Source organism: Lithobates pipiens, unplaced genomic scaffold, assembly GCF_037356315.1.
Source record: "Lithobates pipiens isolate NorthernLeopardFrog02 unplaced genomic scaffold, aLitPip1_a1.2 Scaffold_16, whole genome shotgun sequence".
Lineage (NCBI taxonomy): Eukaryota > Metazoa > Chordata > Amphibia > Anura > Ranidae > Lithobates > Lithobates pipiens.
In genome coordinates, this window is record NW_027507748.1 from 577,837,363 (window position 1) to 577,858,600 (window position 21,238).

At 41.3% G+C, this 21,238-nt stretch overlaps 1 protein-coding gene across 2 annotated transcripts in view; it reads right to left on the reverse strand.

The window, feature by feature from the left end:
• Positions 1–21,238, reverse strand: part of NCKAP1L (NCK associated protein 1 like) — a 311,632-nt gene that overhangs the window by 127,039 nt on the left and 163,355 nt on the right. For both annotated transcript variants that reach the window (XM_077483779.1, XM_077483778.1), the window contains exons 24-26: positions 16,586–16,679; positions 13,282–13,364; positions 11,266–11,346 (exon numbers count right to left, since the gene is read on the reverse strand). In XM_077483779.1, coding sequence (XP_077339905.1) covers positions 11,266–11,346; positions 13,282–13,364; positions 16,586–16,679 — 258 coding nt within the window. The remainder of the gene's footprint in view (positions 1–11,265; positions 11,347–13,281; positions 13,365–16,585; positions 16,680–21,238) is intronic.

Genomic DNA, 21,238 nt, shown 5'->3' on the forward strand with positions numbered 1-21,238 from the left:
CTTTTGCAGACTCCAACAGGTTTTCATCCAGAATGGTCCTGTATTTGGCTGGATCCATCTTCCCCTCAATTTTAACCATCTTCCCTGTCCCTGCTGAAGAAAAGCAGGCCCAAACCATGATGCTGCCACCACCATGTTTGACAGTGGGGATGGTGTGTTGAGGGTGATGAGCTGTGTTGCTTTTACGCCAAACATATCGTTTTGCATTGTGGGCAAAAAGTTCGATTTTGGTTTCATCTGACCAGAGCACCTTCTTCCACATGTTTGGTGTGTCTCCCAGGTGGCTTGTGGCAAACTTTAGATGAGACTTTTTATGGATATCTTTGAGAAATGGCTTTCTTCTTGCCACTCTTCCATAAAGGCCAGATTTGTGCAGTGTACGACAGACTCTCCCACCTCAGCTGTAGTTCTCTGCAGTTCATCCAGAGTGATCATGGGCCTCTTGGCTGCATCTCTGATCAGTCTTCTCCTTGTCTGAGCTGAAAGTTTAGAGGGACGGCCAGGTCTTGGTAGATTTGCAGTGGTCTGATACTCCTTCCATTTCAAAATGATCGCTTGCACAGTGCTCCTTGGGATGTTTAAAGCTTGGGAAATCTTTTTGTATCCAAATCCGGCTTTAAACATCTCCACAACGGTATTACGGACCTGTCTGGTGTGTTCCTTGGTCTTCATGATGCTCTATGCGCTTTCAACAGAACCCTGAGACTATCACAGAGCAGGTGCATTTATACAGAGACTTGATTACACACAGGTGGATTCTATTTATCACCATCAGTCATTTAGGACAACATTGAATCATTCAGAGATCCTCGCTGAACTTCTGGAGTGAGTTTGCTGCACTAAAAGTAAAGGGGCCGAATAATTTTGCACGCACCACTTTTCAGTTTTTTATTTGCTAAAAAAGTTTCAATTATCCAATAGATTTCGTTCCACTTCACAATTGTGTCCCACTTGTTGGTGATTCTTCACAAAAAATAAAATTTTTATATCTTTATGTTTGAAGCCTGAAATGTGGCAAAAGGTTGAAAAGTTCAAGGGGGCCCGAATACTTTCGCAAGGCACTGTATATATATATATATACACATATATGCAGTGCATTCGGTGGTGTATACTTTCACATACACTTCAGGTGGGGTACACAGTATCTAATACAGTGTGTACAGTTTCTACTACTTTTCTGGTGGTGTACACAGTATCTAATACAGTGTGCACAATTTCTAATACAGTGCAGGCGGTGTACACAGTATCTAATATAGCAGAGATATGCAGTCATGGTACAGTTTCTACTATACTTCTGGTGGTGTACACAATACAGTGCAGCCGTAGTACATTTTCTAATACAGTGCAGGCGGTGTACACAGTATCGAATACAGTGTGTACAGTTGTACTACACTTCTGGTGGTGTACACAGTATACAATACATTGCAGCTGATGTACAGTTGCTAATATAGTGCAGGCAGTGTACACAGTATCTAATACAGTGTTTACAGTTTATACTACACTTCTGATGGTGTACGCAATACATTGCATTCATAGTACAGTTTCTACTACTTTTCTGGTGGTGTACACAGTATTTATTTACAGTGTGTACAGTTTCTACTACACTTCTGGTGGTGTACACAGTACACAATACAGTGCAGCCATGGTACACTTTCTAATACAGTGCAGATGGTGTACACAGTATCTAATACAGTGTGTACAGTTTCCACTACACTTCTGGTGGTGTACACAGTACACAATACTGTGCAGCCGTAGTACCGATTCTACTACTTTTCTGGTGGTGTACACAGTATCTAATACAGTGTGTAGAGTTTCTACTACACTCCTGGTTGTGTACACAGCATACACAGCATACTAAGGACACCCCCAGGCACGATAGTTAAAGGAATATATAATTTTTATTGTTTCCCTTTAATCATTATTAAAATCACTGCTCCCAAAAAAAACTGCCTTTTTAAAAAAAAATTTGCATTGATACATGTCCCCTGGGGCAGGAACCGGGTCTCCAAACACTTTTTTGGCTATAACTTGCATATAAGCCTTTAAAATGAGCACTTTTGATATTTCACATTTGTGTCCCATAGACTTTAACGGTGTTTGTGCATTCAAACAAATTGTTTGCCTGTTCACATGTTCTGCTGCCAACCGAACTGTGGGGTGTTCAGCTCATCTCTAATCGTAAGCAACCCTAGAAAATGGTTTGTCTCATCTCTGTAAACTGATACAGTCTGTTGGCGAGCTTGTTCGTTTTAAAAACAACAGACTTAAAGGCTGGATGACCAGGTGAAAATAAAGGAAAGAAAGCTTAAAAAAGAATATAAATGCAGCTCTCACTTCTAAGATACGGTAAGCTGCAATATAATAAATGTTTGCTTTTGGGTTTAATACTGCTTTAAATGATAAACCAGCAGTAATATATTATAGTTTGTACATTTTTTTTGATAAATAACCTTTAAAATGTTTTAATTTAACTTTTGATTTATTAATTTAATCTATTTTTTCATATTCATAAATTATGATATTTGTATCAGTTACAATGAAATATAGTATTTTTTTCATTTCATTTCATTTATTAACACTTAGTTGGAATCCCAGTGCTCAGTGGGATGTACAGAGCAGGTGCACAAACACTCATGTCCCAGGCAGTACCTTCTTTAGTCACAGCAGTGACATACAGATAGAGCCACAGTACACAGCAAGGGACTAGGAATCCAACACATCCAGAATTGTCGGATGTGAGGATTCTGCCCGGGGCTATAGCTCCATAACAGAATGAAAGTTCCAGTAACAGGTAGCGGGACAGGAGAATGCTTGGATAATGATATTCTATTGTAGGTTTTTTGTTTTTGTTTTTTATGTAAAATGGCAACATGGTTGCTTTAAGAAAGCAGGGGACTCTGAAGAAGTATCTCCACGGGTTTCCTTGTCTAGATCACAGATGAAAAGTCAACATGTTTTATACACCAAACGTTACACTTTTCACAGAGCAAAAAAGCTTTTTGCATCATGTGTGAATATTGCAACAGAACAATATAATGCCTAATACAGGATATGTCGTGTTTTCATCCTTTTTTATTATTTATTATGATCAGAACTAATAAAATGTTTTTGTTCAAATTAGCAGACAGCTACCAATATCCTCCCTTTAGCTATACACTCGTTGGGGGTTATTTACAAAAGGCAAATCCACTTTGCACTGCAAATGCACATGAAATTGCACTGAAAGTGCACTTGGAAGTGCAGTCGCTCTAAATCTAAGGGGTAGATCTGAAATGAGTGGAAGCTCTGCTGATTTTATCATCCAATCATGTGCAAGCTAAAATGCTGTTTTTTATTTTCCTCTCGTGTCCCCCCTCGGATCTACAGCGACTTTATCTCCAAGTGCACTTTCAGTGCACTTTCAAGTGCACTTGCAGTGCAAAGTGGATTTTCCTTTAGTAAATAACCTCCTTTGTCATGTATTAAATGTCTATTAAACAAAGACTGAGGGGGTTATTTACGAAAGGCAAATCCACTTTGCACTACAAGTGCAAAGTGCACTTGAAATTGCACTGAAAGTGTACTTGGAAGTGCAGTCCAGTAGATCCAAGGGGGACATGCGAGGAAAATAAAAAACAGCAGATTGCACACGATTGGATGATAAAATCAGCAGCGCTTCACCTCGTTTCAGATCTACCCCTCAGATTTACAGCAACTGTACTTCCAAGTGCACTTTCAGTGCAATTTCAAGTCACTTTGCACTTTTAGTTTTCACTTGTAGTGCAAAGTGGATTGGCCTTTCGTAAATAACCCCCTGTATCTTTTAACCACTTAAGCCCCGGACCAATTTGCAGCCAAAGGACCAGACCCCCTTTTGTAATTCGGCACTGCATCGTTTTAACGGACAATTGCGTGGTCATGAGAAGTGGCTCCCAAACAAAATTGGCGTACTTTTTTCCCCACAAATATAGCTTTCTTTTGGTGCTATTTGATCACCTCTGCGGTTTTTATTTTTTGCTCTATAAACAAAAACGGAGCGACAGTTTTGAAAAAAGTGCAATATTTTTTAACTTTTTGCTATAATAAATATCCCCAAAAAAGATATACATTTTTTTTTCCTCAGATTAGGCCGATACGTATTCTTCTACGTATTTTTGGTTAAAAAAATCGCAATTAGCGATTATTGATTGGTTTGCGCAAACATTATAGCGTTTACAAAATAGGGGATAGTTTTATAGCATTTTTATTAATATTTTTTTTTACTAGTAATGGCAGCGATCAGCGATTTTTATTGTGACTGCGACATTATGGCGGACACATCTGACATTTTTGACACATTTTTGGGACCATTGTCATTTATATAGAAATCAGTACTATTTAAATGCACTGATTCCTGTGTAAATGACACTGGCAGTGAAGGAGTTAACCACTAGGGGGCAGTGTAGGAGTTATGTATGACGTGATGTGTTTTTTTTATTGTAGGGGGCGTGGCCTGGCTTGTGGTGTCACTGATCGTCCTTCCCTATAAAAGGGAACAGACGATCAGTGACAGTCACACAGGGAAGCACGGGGAGAGGTTTGTTTACACAGACCTCTCCTCGTTCTTCAGCTCTGTGACCCGATCGCAGGGCACCAGTGGCAATCGGGTCCGCTGGTCCCGTGGTCACGATAACGGAGCACAGGACCGGGTCAGGAGCGCGCAGCCGGCGGCGCGCTCCCGACCCACAGCTGGGCACTTAAAGAATCATGTACCGGTACATGATTGTGCCCAGTCGTGCCATTCTGCCGATGTATATCGGCGTGAGGCGGTTCTTAAGTGGTTAAAATGTATGAACTTAAACATAACCAAAACTGACCCAAAATTATTACAGACTCCCTTTAAAATAAAATGAATTCCTTAAAAATTCTAAATTTAAAAACCCTGCAAATTTTCTCTCTTTGAAAATTCAAGCATTATTGTCACATCTGATAATGACAATTCAAATGTACTTTTACATGCTATATATAATGCTACAGCATCATAAGTCACTTCCATTGAGTCACATAATATTCATCCAATTGGCAATTTTCCATCAATTTCAACCTTCCATCCACCAGGAATTGCAAATGCAATCACAAGTCATCTAAGAAAGCAACTAAGTGATCTAACACACACAAGCTCAATCAACCACCAGAATTTGGTTGATAGTGAAGTTGAAACGGTGCAATGAACAGTCTCAATACATTTTACTGGAAGATTGAATTGAAAATTGTTAAAAATCTAAGTGTTTCTAAATGCAAGACATTGTTTACCTTAATGCATTGCATCGCCCCCTCATCTACATAAATACTTACCTGAGTCCTATCTCAATCCAGCACTGTGCCCGATTGCAGCAGTGCTCATCTTTCTTACTCTCCTCACAGGACTAAGTGAGAGCAACAGGAGCCATTGGCTCATTCTGCTGTCAATAAAATCCAGTGAGGAGGGAGCAAGGAGCAAGTAAGCTGCTCTGTATGCGCATATGGACACATATGGTCTTTTTTGGGGATGAGCCCAGATGTGTGTCTCCATAAGAAGTGGATTCCAATGGTGGCGCACTGAGAAGAGGAGAAGCTTAGAGCACTGTGAACCAAGCCCACCCAGTTGTGTGACAATAGAGAATTAATATTTGCTATTGTCTTCCTGATTCTCTTCCCGGCCAATCAGGAAGCGGGTCCTGAGACCCGTCACCCGATTGACTGAGAAAAGTAGCAATACTATTTGCCACTGAAGAGGAGGAGAGAGGAGATGCAGGGGAAGCCGGCGAAGCTGAGGAGGAGAGGCGACGCATCGTAAAGCCGCTGCCTGGAGGAAGTGCTGCCTGCGACCTAGATGGGATAAGTGCAGGGCTGGTGACCGACGGGGGGGGGTGTAATGTTTGTAAAGCCAAGTTTTTTACTTTTTTTTAGCAATTGGAAGGGTTAAGCTTTGTTCACATGGGGCATACAATATGGTACACCAGTAACAGCTGGTTGTATATTTTTTGGGGGGGGGGGGCAGCAAACCCACCGACACCATCCCCCCCCCCCAAAAAAAAATATACAACCAGCTGTTACTAGTGTACCATATTGTATGTCCCATGTGAACAAAGCTTCACCCTTCCAATTGCTAAAAAAAAAGTAAAGAACTTGGCTTTACAAACGTTTTTAAAAAGTTTGGATTGAATACCAATGGAAAATATAGTTAAAGTGTCAATTACAACACAAAAAAATAAATAAAAAAATCTGTACATTCGTTGCATGGAAAAATGCAAATAATCCACAATCTTCACTTGCACTTTGATACATGCGCCCATTACAGATAACCTGTCATCAAGGAGAGTGTGTGCATCAGCATCATCAAAGTAATGTGTGTCTGGATAAATATTATAGTGTAATACTTGGACATCTGTCCTCGATATTCAGGCACAGAGCAGCCATGAAAGCTGCTGATTCTATACAAATTGATGTCATAAGGCCAAACAGCACACAACGCTTTCAATCCAGCAGCCAGCCAATTGTGTTTGCCACAATCATCTGTGAATGGCCGTGCATGATCATAAAATGCTCCAATTGTTCAATCAATAGTTTATGGTCAAAGCAAAACGTGATCATTAGCAATTACTAGAGAAGTCCAGTAATGTTATAGAGAGAGTTCAAAAAAATCTGCTTTTCAGGATTTTGATATAAAATTGTATGATAAATAATGGCACACAGAGTGCATTTGCATCAGTCTGTGTCTGCTGTGTCCGTAGAAAGGTTGTCATTCACGGTGTAGATGTGTGCCTTTCCTTATGTACTTAACATCAATCTACCTTTCTGTTTGCTTGAATTGATCTCCAAGGTTATTCAGCTTCAGCCAGTCATATAAATCGTGTGAAATAACAGAGAACACACAATACAGTGAAGACAGAGCTCCTGAAGGTCTCATCAAGTAAGTTGTCATTGTATTGTGAGCAGAAAGTAATATCTTCAAGATTGTGTTATAGCACTTAGACCCCCCCAACATATACCCCCCATGCTTGTTTATGTCAAACTGCCAGATCTAAATTGCCTTTACATAGTGAGATTTTTTTCACAGCGACTCTTATTGGTGTACTATGGGGCTGACACTGGGGCAAAAATAAAGAGATATCATTCTATAATCTGCACTATGAATGAAACATAACACTCAGTTTTGGGGGAACAGCTCTATATTTATTTGCGTAGATTTTTGTATATCAGCTTAAATGAAGTCCTTGTTCATAGAAATACTCATAGTGCTTCAGAAAAGGTTCTGCATGCATATGACCTAAAGAAAATGTGTAAGCTTTCTGCGTATATTTTCTTTATTGTATTCAAGATATTAAAAATTGATATAGTTTAGTAAAGAAAGTATGAAAAATTTACTATAAATATTTTATATGAAACCTTTCGTAGCTCTAGGGTTTAAAATTGCTGGATATTCAATGTGCTGTACAAACATGAATAACAGGATCTCAGGTTAGATACACAGCTGACTGTGACTCAAGAGAGGTTAATACCTCCTCCCCTCCACAGTGTTCTCCCTAATTAGTCTGCAGGAGCAGTCAGCAAGTGCGCAACCAGTGCTCAGCTTTCTTATTAGCAGGCCCAGCATGCACTGTACACATTGGTGTATGGAAATGTGTACTAAATGTTTACTTATAAAATATAGAAGTGAAAACAAAAGGAAACTTTATAAACTGGCCATTCGGGCACTCGGGCACTGCCCGAGGGCCCCATTTTTTTTAAAATCCCAAGATTATAGCTGCCATGCCTCTCTAGTACCTTTTCAGTGTGTGTATTCTGTGTGTGTATACTGTGTGTGTATATTGTGTGTCTGCGTGTGTATACTGTATGTGTGTGTGTATACTGTGTGGCCCCATAATCTATTGCCTGGGGTCCCCATAATCTCCTATTGCCTGGGGGCCCCATAATCTCCCATTGCCTGGGGGCCCCATAATCTCCTATTGCCCGGGGGCATCATAATCTTCTCCTATTGCCCGGGGGCCCCATGAGTTGCCATTTCGCCCCTGAACTCAATTTCCTTTCAAAGATTTAAAGTGGAACTACGCTGCATTTGAGCACCACAAAAAAAACGCTATTTAATTCATTTTTAATATTTAACGCAAACTCCCTCATCCATCCATAGTTCCATGCATTATTATTCAGAGAAATCACTGTGAAAAATACCCCCTAGCATTTCTGGCATTTATGGCCATGGCCATCTGGAGTAAAGGCAGATGATTCATGTAGCATTTACTTCCTGGAATCCACCTTCCCTTAGCTCAGGCATGCAGGCAGGAGGATGTACCCTCCTCTGCTCCTGAAGACTCCTGGGATATATGACAGCATCTGCCTAGGCATGGAAACCAGGAAGTAACTGAAGAAATGTAAAATTATTATTATTATTATTATTATACATGCTTTATATAGCTCCAATGTAGGGGGGGGGGGGGGCAGCACAATTACAGTACAGTTCAATACAGAAGGGATAGGAGGACCCTGCTCGTAGAGCTTACGTTCTAAAGAGAGGGGGTGGTGGTAAAAAGAGGTAATATATGCGGGGAATGATGTGAAGGGGGTGGCTCTGGGACAGTTGTTAGGTGGGCGTGGGATAGGCTTCCCCGAATAAATTTGTTTCCAGGGATCTCCTAGAGGTCGACAGGTTAGGGTCTGATAGGATTATACTGGGGCAGGGAGTTCTAGAGGATGGGAGAGGCTCTGGAGAAGTCCTAAAGGCAAGCATGAGAGGAGGTAACAAGATAGCTAGAAAGCAGGAGGACCTGGGAGGAGCGGAGGGGATGATTAGGGTGATATCTGCTGATTAGGTTGGAGATGTAGATGGGGGCGATATTGTGGATGGCCTTGTATGTTGTGGTTAGCATCTTGAAATTTACATGGTGGGGTAGGGGAAGCCAGTAAAGGGATTGGCAGAGAGGGGCAGCAGTCATGGATCTGTTAGTGAGGTGCATTAGTCTTAATGGTAAAGTCAAGGGGGGGGGGGTGTCCGGGAAGGAGGAAAAATAACAAGCTCAGTTGGTGTGACATCCAAACCAATATGTCATTCAGTAAGTTTGAGATCCGTGAGGAGATCAAGGGGATGAGTTGAGGAGTGGAGAGATAGATCTGGGTGTCATCGGTGTAGAGGTGGTATTGGAAGCCATGGAATGTTATCAACTGGCCCAGGGAAGAGGTATAGAGCGAGAATAGGAGGGGCACAAGGATGGAGCCTTGGGGTACCCCAACAGAGAGAGGAAGAGGAGAGGAGGAGATGGAGCTGACACTGAAAGTGCAATGTGTTAGGTAAGAGGAGAACTAGGATAAATAAACTTTATAAATAAAGTGAAATAAAGTTTAAAACAAGTATACATAATATATTTTCCTATTTATTTACTAATGCTAGCAGCATAAAGATTAAAAATAATCAATGTTGATTGAGAGAATGAATCTCCACTTCAAAGTTTTTTTTTATTTTTTTTTAATAACAAACATGTTATACTTACCTGCTCTGTGCAAGGGTTTTGCACAGAGCAGCTCTAATCCACTTCTTCTGGGGTGCCCCAGTGGCACTCCTCTTCATCGGTTGCTCCCACAGAGAGACGCTTTCCCCGGGGGCACGTTCACGAGTCCCGCTGCTGCATCCATTGACACAGACAGCAGGACTCGGCTCCACCCCGTGCCAATGGCTCCCGCTGCTAGCAATCTATTCAATGAAGATGGAGACGCTGGGCTTGTGCTCATCGCTGGAACAAAAAGGAAGGCTCTGGGGGCAGCTGCAGCACAGAAGGTTTTTCACCTTAATGCATAGAATGCATTAAGGTGAAAAACCTGAAGACTTTACAGCCCCTTTAATGCAAATTAAAAATTAGTTAGTGGAGAATTAAAGCGGTTCTTCACCCTAAAGGGGAAGTTCCGCTAATCTGATCCCTCCTCCCCCCTCCGGTGCCACAATCGGCACCTTTCAGGGGGGAGGGGGGTGCAGTTACCTGGATAATCCAGGTATCTGTACCCACTTCCGGGCAGACCGCCGCAGACCCCCGCAGACGCCCCGCCCCCCACCCCCGTTGTGTTCTGGGAAACACACAGTTCCCAGAGACACAGCGGGGGACCATAAGAGACGCGCAGCGCGACTCGCGCATGCGCAGTAGGGAATCGGGCAGTGAAGCTGTAAAGCTTCACTTCCCGATTCCCTGACAGAGGATGGCGGCGGGGGCAGCAGCAAGACGAGCGATCGCTCGTCATCTGCCGCCGACATCGCTGGACCCTGGGACAGGTAAGTGTGATTTTATTAAAAGTCAGCAGCTGCAATATTAGTAGCTGCTGGCTTTTAATAATTTTTTTTAGGTGCAGAACCGCTTTAAGAAGTGTAGTAAGCATTTTCCTTCTGACCATGTCACAATCTTAGCTTTTATGACTCATCAGCCTAAGAAAATGTATTTAATGGCAGGAATACCAATGCCACAAAGACAGGTATGTACACAGGAAGACAAAACAGTAAAACAGTCCCAGTCCACTCCAAGTCTCTGTACTTCCTGATCCACCCAACCTTGGGTGTTGTCCTGTCACCCAGCTCTAAGTCCTTGTACACACGGTCGGAGATTCCGACGGAATGTGTCCGATCGGACCATTTTGTCGGATATTCTGACTGTGTGTGGTCTACATCGGACTGTTTCCGTCGGAATATCCGACGGACCAAGTTTTCCATCATGTCGGTAAAATTTTCCGACAAAATGCTCCGATCGGACATACTCTGATCATGTGTAGAGAATTCCGATCGGACAAAGTGCCACGCGTGCTCAGATCAAATTCCTACACCAAAGCTATTGGCTACTAGCGTGAATGTTGTCCCGTCGTAACGAAATAACGTCCTCACGTCAGATTTTCCAACAACTTTGTCCGACCGTGTGTATACAACAGTTTCAGACAAAATCCGTCGGACAAAATCCGACAGACAAAATCCGACGGATTTGGTTGTCGGAATCTCCGACTGTGTGTACAAGGGCTAAGAGGCTGCATTTACAAACGTATGAGCCACATTCTGTGATTATGAGCAAGAAGCCAGGTCTTAGTCAACAAATTTTGATGAGGCATTGTAGTCCGATGTTCAACTCACAGGTTTATTAATACGTAAGAGATTATGGCATGCCTCTCTTTGTAAAAGAGAAGAGCACAAGAATATTTACTTGAATTTATTGCTAGTAATTGAGAATAAATGTAGTATGCCATTAAATACTTTGCTGTGTTTGTATACACAAGGCTAATGTAAAAACAGATTTATTAACATACCTGAATGTCAAGATCAGGGGTGACAAAGTCCTTTAAAAATTCAATAGGGCTCATCAAATATGCGCAGTGGTTGGTGAATACCTAAGAAAAAAATATATAATGCAATCTAATATTACAAGTTTATTAGGCTGATTTATATATATATATATATATATATATATATATATATATATATATATATATATATATATATATATATATATATATATATATATATATATAATGTACACTGAAATTATCTTTACTGTGTCCTTAAATCCATGATTTAGTTCAAAAGTATACCTTTTCATACGAAATATTATTTACAAAAGAAGAATATGGTTTTCTACAATAAATTTTACATAAGTTTGACCAGTTGAAACTTACATACAGTTTGTACATTGGATGGTGTCAAACCACAACATAACTCAAGGCTACCACTACTGTATCAGCATTTAAAGATTTTTTCCACTTTCAGCAAGAAAGAAACAAGCCCCTTCCCTGGTGGGCCATTGCAGTATGGCACTTTGAGCCACAGTACTTTTTTTCAGTACAGTACAGCTCCAGTCCTAGTGTACTTGCACATAATACTGATGTATGAACAACCAATCTTCCTGGCAGAAAGTTCCTGCCCAAAAAATGCTCATAAAAATGTGTCTACCTCACACAATGCTAAATATCATAGGGTAGTGTGATTTACAACTGTATTTGCATGCAGCACAGTTTTTTGTTTTTTTTCACTAATTGTAATGTAGCGCAAGTTTACTGATACACTATACTGTCAAAAGTATTGGGGCACTTGCCTTTACATGCACATGAACTTTAATGGCATCCCAGGCTTAGTCCGTAGGGTTCAATATTGATTTGGCCCACCCATTGCAGCTATAACAGCTTCAACTCTTCAAGGAAGGCTGTCCACAAAGTTTATGTGTGTATCTATGGGAATAATTGACCATTCTTCCAGATGCACATTTGTGAGGTCAGGCACTAATGTTGGATGAGAAGGCCTGGCTCACAGTCTCCGCTCTAATTCATCCCAAAAAATTCTAGCAATTTGGGGTCAGGACTCTATGCAGGCCAGTCAAGTTCCTCCATTCCAAACTTGATCATTAATGTCTTTATGGACCTTGCTTTGTGCACTGGTCCAAATCATTTGGTAGAGGGAGGATTATGGTGTGGGGATATTTTTCAGGAGCTGGGTCTAGGCCCCTTAGTTCCAGTGAAGGGAACTCTTAAGGCATCAGCATACCAAGACATTTTGGACAATTTAATTCCCCAACTTTGTGGGAACAGTTTGGGGATGGTCCCTTCCTGTTCCAACATGACTGTGCACCAGTGCACAAAGCAAGGTTCATAAATATATGAATGAACTTGGGGTGGAGGGACTTGACTGGCCTGCACAGAATCTTGAACTCAACCAGATAGAACACCTTTGGGGTGAATTAAAGTGCAGACTGCAAGCTGGGCCTTCTCATCCAACATAAGTGCCTGACCTCACAAATGCGCTTCTGGAAGAATGCTCAAACATTCCCATAGACATACTCTTAAACCTTGTGGACAGCCTTCCCAGAAGAGTTGAAGCTGTTATAACTGCAAAGGTTGGGCTAACTCAATATTAAACCCTACAGATGAAGACTGGGATGCCATTAAAGGTCATGTGTGTTTAAAGGTAGGTGTCCTAATACTTTTGACAATATAGTATATTTACACACTTGTTTATGCAGGCCCATTGAAAGCATTGAGCTACATTTACACGTGTAAGAAATGCCTCAGTGTCCTTAAAAATGGTTCCCTTTTTATAACCATGTGCAAGAGCCCTCAGAATAATTGCTTATAATGGATTTCAAAGGCTTGAGCTGTATTATGTTAGAAAGTCAGGGGGTTTGATGTGGGTTTCACTCTCTGCTTGGTATCATCCTATCAGTGGAGAGGTCTGCCTCCTTTCTTACAGTTGGGAACTGGTGGCCTGTGACAGTCAAATGAAGGCCATGACAGCCAAATACAGTTTTATATACTTGTTTCTGTTTTACTATTTACCTCTCTAAGTCCTTCCAGGGCCAGTGAACGGAAAGACAAAATCACTCCAATAATGGTCATCCTTTTCAGCAAGTTTTCTGGAGCTGAGGAGTGAAAAATCCATGGATTCAAATCTTGACCAAATATCACAATAACATAATAAAATCTATATGTAACATTACAAATCATATATCACCAGTCATAGCACAACTTTTATAAAACATAACAAATAATGGCATCTGCATATGTAACATATCACAAAAAGTAGCTCTCCTAACCTATCCTAGAGAACCAGCTAAAACATATATCTGAAAATTATAGAAAACCCACTGTATACCCTTCAACATCTGGAAGCCAAGTGGGAATGAAACTTGAATACCTTTCTCCAGCAAACACTGGGACTGAGAAACCTGCCTTTGCAGTTTAACATGTACAGCAATGGAACACAGGAATGTGTGTGGGAACAAGTACCGGTAATTCAACAACTAAATCTGAACATCTAAACTAGAATCTAAGGGGCCAGTAATAGTCAGTAAGTCTCTATAAAGTCTCTACATCATTTTAAAATTAAGTACACTAAGCACTGTCAGATTACAGGGACATGTACCCAGCTGTGGAGCAGTTAATTATGGTGGAACTATATGCAAAATTAAAGAAAAATATTCACATATATCAGCCAATCTGGCATTATCATTAACATGGCAGTTTTTTTTTCTTTAGTCCTCCCCTGTAACTTAGATATATTGCCTGTGGATCATGTCGTTTTTTTTCTACTTCCTTCAACAGGTTGACAATCTGTGAAACTGCACAACAAAGTTGTCATTCTGTAGACAAGGTAGTCTTAGCCCTTGTACACACGGTCGGAGATTCCAACAACCAAATCCGTCGGATTTTGTCCGTCGGATTTTGTCCGAAACTGTTGTATACACACGGTCGGACGAAGTTGTCGGAAAATCCGATCGTTCAGAACGTGATGACGTTATTTCGCTACGACGGGACTATGTTCAGACTAGTAGCCAATAGCTTTGATGTAGGAATTTGATCTGAGCATGTGTGGCACTTTGTCTGATCGGAATTCTCTACACATGATCGGAGTATGTCCGATCTGAGCATTTTATCAGAAAATATTTCCGGCAAGTTGGAAAATTTGGCCCGACGGATATTCAGACGGAAACAGTCCGATGCATACCACACACAGTCGGAATATCCGACAAAACGCTCCGATCGGACACATTCCGTCGGAATCTCCGATCGTGTGTACAAGGGCTAAGATGCGCATCTCTTTTTAAATGGACTTTAGTTAACACATTTAAGATCCCTTTCACACTGGGCGCTTTTCAGGTGTTTTAGCGCTAAAAATATCGCCTGAAAAGAACCTTTCATGCCTCTTCAGTGTGAAAGCCTGAGTGCTTTCACACTGGGGCGGTGCACTCGCAGGGCGGGAAAAAAGTCCTGCAAGCAGAAATTTGGGGCGGTGCATGAGTGGTGTATACACCGCTCCCACACCGCCCCTGCTTATTGAAATGAATTGGCAGCGCTGCCGAATCGCCTGCAAAGTGCTTCAGTAGCGCCACAACATGGGTGCTATTAACCCTTTCTTCAGCGGGGGTTAAAAGTGTCCTGCTAGTGGCCGAAAAGCGCCGATATAACAGCGGTAAAGTGCCACTAAAACTAAGGGTGCTTTACTGCTAATGCTGCCACCCTGCCCCAGTGTGAAAGGGTTGTTGAAGTGAAACTAAACTCTCCTATCCCTTTCAGCCAAGGAAGCTGCCATGTTGGCTTCTGTTTGATCTGTAACTGCCATGATGCTGCACATGTGATAAGTTATGACACCAGCTATTTGATGGTTTGCCAGTTTGGATGAGAGCACAAGCAAATGTAACAATTAGCAATCTTGGCACGCCAGAAGAATAACTGTTTTTGAAGCCGTTAAATTGACGAGTTTAGTTAGTTCACCCAGTCTATGTCTGGATAATTAAAATCCCCCATTATAATGAAACTTACCATTCTTGGCGCTAATCCAAATTATGATAGGAGGTCCGCCTCCACCTCCTTCCTCTGGTTAGGGGGCCTAGAGCATACTCCCAGTATTACTTTCCCCTTAGTAAGCTCTACAAATAAGGATTCCACCTCCTCCCTTGCTCCCTTAGTGATGTCTTCTCTCACATTCACTTGTACATAATCTTTGATAAACAGGCATACCCCTCCCCCTTTTTACTCTCTCTATCCCTGCGATATAGGGAATACCCTTAAAATGGTTGCCAGCCAATCATGAGAGCTGTCAAACCAAGTCTCTGTAATTTATAAAATCTTAATCCTCCTCGTACAACAGTAGTTCTAGTTATCGCATCTTGTCCAACTGCTGGCATTGGTGAACATGGCACGTATTTTAGACCGATCGCATACTTTTTCCTTATTGGGTGCTCTGGGGTTGCTGGTGGAACAGTAGCAAACAGGACAGGTTTTGTAACCTGTCCAATCAAGAGCTCCTCCCACAGCCTTTCCGGCATCATACATTACACATACGTAAAGCATCACTGGTAATCCTCAATACTTTAATTAAATAAACTAAGTTACCTTTGATCGTAAATATTCAAGCAAATCTGTCTTATATGAGAAAATATTGCATGCTTGATAAACAGCAGAAATCACTTTTATACAAAGCAAAAATTACTTATTATTGTGTAAATCGCTTTATAAAAGTGGTCAGTCTTTGCCAAGTAATACGAGTGGAAAATGAGCAGTGCAAAGAGCAGCCTATCAGCTATATAGAAGTAGTATGGAGTGACAATACAGGCATACACCACTTTTAAGTACACATGGGCTTTATTTACTAAAGCTGGAAAGTGCAAAATCAGGCTCACTTCTGCATAGAAACCAATGAGCTTCCAGGTTTTATTACCAAAGCTTAATTGGACAAGCTGAGGTTAGAAACTCATTGGTTTCTATACAGAAGTGAGCCTGATTTTGCACTTTCCAACTTTATTAAATAAACCCCATTGTGTACTTAAAAGTGGGGTATGCCTGTATACTGGATTCAGTAGAGAACTATTCAACCAGGCATTACCCAGTGTAGGTTTATTATTACATGGTACAGTTATTTTGTTCATTGTTTGACTTGACCAAAATATGTTCCTTTTCTAATTAATGAACGGCTATATGCCCAAGAGTGTTTTGTAGGTGACGGATTATCTCTAAATTGCTTACAAGAGTCTATTAAAAATAGCAGAATGATAGTTTTATCGGCTGAAAAAGCAGAGTGAAGGAACATCTGTTGTGCCAAGTCCCTTGTTGCTGGATACATCCAAATATGAAAGTGACTTACAGCTCAGCTTGGATAACAATGATGGCATCAGCTCCACATTGCTAAAGTTTGATCTGATTTGCACCAGCACATCCATATTCTCTAGCACCAGTTTCTGGAACAGAAAAAAACATATTCCACAGTAATTTTTCAATGCAAATTAGTATGGCTCATGCATGTAAATGTTACATTAAAGAGTAATTCCATGCAAAATTGATATTCAAACAATTCAACTGCCACCTATTAACTATTGCAACTGTGCTAAAGTTAGAAAATCTGCTCAGTTTCCTTAAAGTGTATGTAAACCATAACAATGAAGATCTCTTATTTGTTACCTTTTGGTCTGGTAAATATACCACTGAAAGCATTGATTATATGTGCAAAAAGATATTACCCTCTTGTACTAAATTGTATTATAATTGTAGAGTTGACACTAAATAAATCCTGTGTAACAATATAATAATGCTATGCATGAATCTATCCACTGCATGTAGGGGGTGGCGTGGAGAGAGGGGATGGGCCACCACTGGCATTACTGTATTTATTGGCGTATAACACGCACTTTTTTCCCCTTAAAAGCAGAGGAAAATCGTGGGTGCGTGTTAAGCCCCATACACACTATCAGATTATCTGCTGGGTTTTTCCTTCAGATTTACCAAAACCATGTAGTAGAAGGGCCTGCCTGATTGCATACACATTGAAACTCCTAAGGTTTGTCCTCATATTATATGGTTTTGGTAAATCTGAAGGAAAAAGTCAGCAGATAATCTGATAGTGTGTATGGGGCTTTATACGCCGATCCCCCACAGTTCTGAGCTTTTCAGCCACCTTCGGCTCTTCAAGGCGGCTTTCGGCTGCCTTCGGCCATTATCAGCGGCTTTCGGCTGCCTTGGGCCTTTCTCTGCAGCTTTCAAACACTTTCGGTTCTTCTCGGCAGCTTCCGAAAGCTGCCAAGAACGGCTGATGGCGGCCGAAAGCTGCTGAGAAGAGCCGAAGGCGGCCGGAAGCCACAGAGAACTACCGCGTACCGCCGAGATAGACATCCGGCTCTGTATCTCAGCGGCAGCATTTTTAAAAAATAAAAAAGAGGCAAAAAAAATGGACAAGGCTGCATAAGGCTGCATAAGGCTGCAAGACAAGGCTGCAATGGTGGACAAGGCTGCATAAGGCTGCATGACAAGGCTGCAATGGTGGACAAGGCTGCAGATGACACTGACAAGGCTGCAGATGGACACTGATGGGCATTTAAATGTAAGTTTTTTTTCCTTAAAATTCCCTCCTAAACTTGGGGTGCGTGTTATACGCCGGCGCGTGTTATATGCCGATAAATACGGTATATATTATTCAAAGTTTTGCTGAGTTATACAAATGAGTAAAATAAACTATAATGATTACATTGTTTATTATTTTTATATATCTATATATCTCAATAAGATAAGTGTGTCTCATTTCCGAATTTGCTGTTTTATGCTACTGAATTATTGCTGCCAGTTTTGTTTTGTAGCTGAAAGTGGAAGGTCTGCCAAAAAAGCCTAAAACACTTCTATATAATTTTGTGACACTTGCCAGCTAGAAGTCTCTGAAGGACTGCACACTGCACAGCTATAATTTCTCCTCTATTCCACAATCACCATATCAGTCTAGTATTTTGGTTCTAAAAGAACTTTCTGTACTCTTGTCGCTTTGCTTTTAGCAGGGGAATTTCTAGTTTTTACTGTATGAACAATAAATCCTGTGAAGGCAGATCTGCTAAATTTTTTAAATAATTTCCCACGACACCCTGCTACTAAACTGGAGAAGTTAAAGCTAAATTCTGGTATGCAGCAATCTGTGTTTTATCTCCGTGCCTTTGCCTGCTGTGTGTATTTCTACCCTTATTTTAACATTTATCTGAGATTTTGCACCATAGCCCTCTTGCCAAAGCCTAAGGATGGACCTTTAAGGGGTTCTGAGTGATGGGAGGCAGAGGCAGAACTTCGAATTATGTGACCACTGTGATTGGCTGCCACAGCAGTCATGTGGTCTGGAGCCCCTCAAACTGACTCCGATTCATGAACGAGACTGGGAACTTTCAGTGACATCTAAGTGAATGTGCTGGGAGTGAGCAAGGAGCATGTTCTCAGCACCCAACAACACCATGAACACATGTGTGTGGCACATAAGTGTTAGGCTGGGTTCACACTATTATGAATTTGATGCGGGTTTCCCCACATCCAATTCGGATAGCAAGATATTGCGAGTGGCTCTCAATAGAGCCGGCTCACACATTTCCGCAGAGGCTCTGGTGTGAATTGCACAGGAGCCCTGTGCATCTTTTGGTCCATCCATTGGCATGATTGGCATCCATTGTGGGCACGGACTGGCATCCCTGGTGGTCTGGTGGCATCCCTGGTGGTCCAGTGTGGGCATCCTGGGGGGGCTGCGCTGATAATTGATCAGCACAGAGCCCCCCTGTCAGAGGAGCAGCCGATCGGCTCTCCTCTACTCGCGTCTGACAGACGCGAGTGAGGAAAAGCCGATCAACGGCTCTTCCTATTTACACTGTGATCAGCCGTGATTGGACACGGCTGATCATGTGGTAAAGAGTCTCCATCGGAGACTCTTTACCGAGATCATAGTTGCGGGGTGTCAGACTGAGGCTATGCAAATAAATTGTTGAAATGACTGGTCAGGCATTACCCACAAACATCCCTCTCTTTTCTGAATCAAGTCCTATGATTCGTTTTTATCTTTTTTGTTCTTGTAATAAGAAACAGCTTTTATTAATACAAAAAGTTATTTCTTCAGAATAACAAAAGGTAGGAATCTGCAAAAGAGTTTGTTAAAATACTTGCAATGTAAATACATCACCCAGAGAGGATTTTTTTTTCTTAACAAAAGTGGAGTTACTCTTTAACTGCTTCACCCCCGGAAAATTTTGCCCCCTTCCTGACCAGAGCACTTTTTGCAATTCAGCACTGTGTTTCTTTAACTGGCAATTGCGCAGACATGCGATTTTGCACCCAAATAAAATTGACGTCCTTTTTTTTCCCACAAATAGAGCTTTCTTTTGGTGGTATTTTATCACCTCTGCGGCTTTTATTTTTTTGCACTATAAACAAAAAATGAGCATACATTTTCAAAAAAACGCATTATTTTTTACTTTTTGTTATAATAAATATCCCCAAAAATATATAAAAAAACATTTTTTTTCCTTATAGCGGACACATCGGACAATTTTGACACATTTTTGGAACCACTGGCATTAATACATCGATCAATGCTATAAAAATACATTGATTACTGTAAAAATGTCACTGGCGGTGTAGGGGTTAACACTAGGGGCGATCAAGGGGTTAATTGTGTTCTCAAGTGTGTGTGTTCTAACTAGGGGTGATGACAGATCGCTGTTCATAAGTTGTATGAACAGATGATCTGTCACTTTTCCCCTCAGAGAACCGGGATCTCTGTATTTACACACAGAGACCCCGTTTCTCACTGTATTACGAGCCATCGTGGGAGCCTGTGGTCATTGAGACCGACGGGGACTCGCATCGGCCTCCGGGGTCGAGCTGCAGGCGTGCACGCGTGCGACCCTTATGGTCACCAGACGGAGCGATGTAACATAACGGCAATTCACGCAGCCGAGGCATGTTGCCGGAGTAAAATTGTGGTGGCTGGTCGGCAAGCGGTTAAAGAGAAGGTATGATGCGTTCCACATTCTTATGGGAATGTATACATAAAAGTCATTTTTAATGTGAAGCTCACATTTTTATAGCTTGTGTTTTCATAGTTTCATGATGCAGATTGTAGTCATTTTCTGTAGTGCTATCTGCACACCCAACAGCTTCAATTAGGATGTTTACTGCACAAATACTAAAATAACACAGCCTAATATTTTCAGTCTAAGCAGCCTGATAGATTTGCACTGATATAAAAAGAATAAGAATTGGAATATGCAGTCATCGTAAAGCACTATTAACTAGGAGATGTGATCTGTATACGTAACAGACTAAAACTACTGACAAACTCACATAAAACTCTTGCTCTTGGATCACCTGAGCCCATTCAGTGTAACTGAAGTCGTATTTCTTCTGCTCAAGCATCCGTCATTAACATGAATGGTCGTGCACCACTGTACTTGTCTATATGGCAGTGCTATTGTAAACTTGTAAACACAAGTACAGCGTAGAGCTACCCCCAAAGGAATCACTTGGTAATTTAGGTTCTCTCATCTGTGCTTCAACTCCAAAAACAACCTCAGCCCATATAATACACCAGGTTGAGTGAAAGTTACTGCATGTACCTATAAGAACACAAGTATAGATACCTTCATGCGGTGAATTAGTACCAGGAAATCGACACAAGCCTGTTTAGTGGTACATTAACTTAATATATCGGTACGGGTTAGATTGAATGATGGTTTGAGCATAAATGAGCACACAGAAGGTAGGTTCAGACACAAGGGAGTTGATTTACTAAAGGCAAATCTGCTTTGCACTACAATTGCACTGCAAATGCACTTGGAAGTGCACTTGGAAGTCCAGTCGCTGTAGATTTGAAGGGGACATGCAAGGAAAATAAAAAAAACAGCATTTTTGCTTGTACGTGATTGGATGATAAAATCAGCAGAGCTTCCCCTCATTTCAGATCTTCCCCTCTGATTTACATCGACTGCTCTTTCAAGTGCACTTG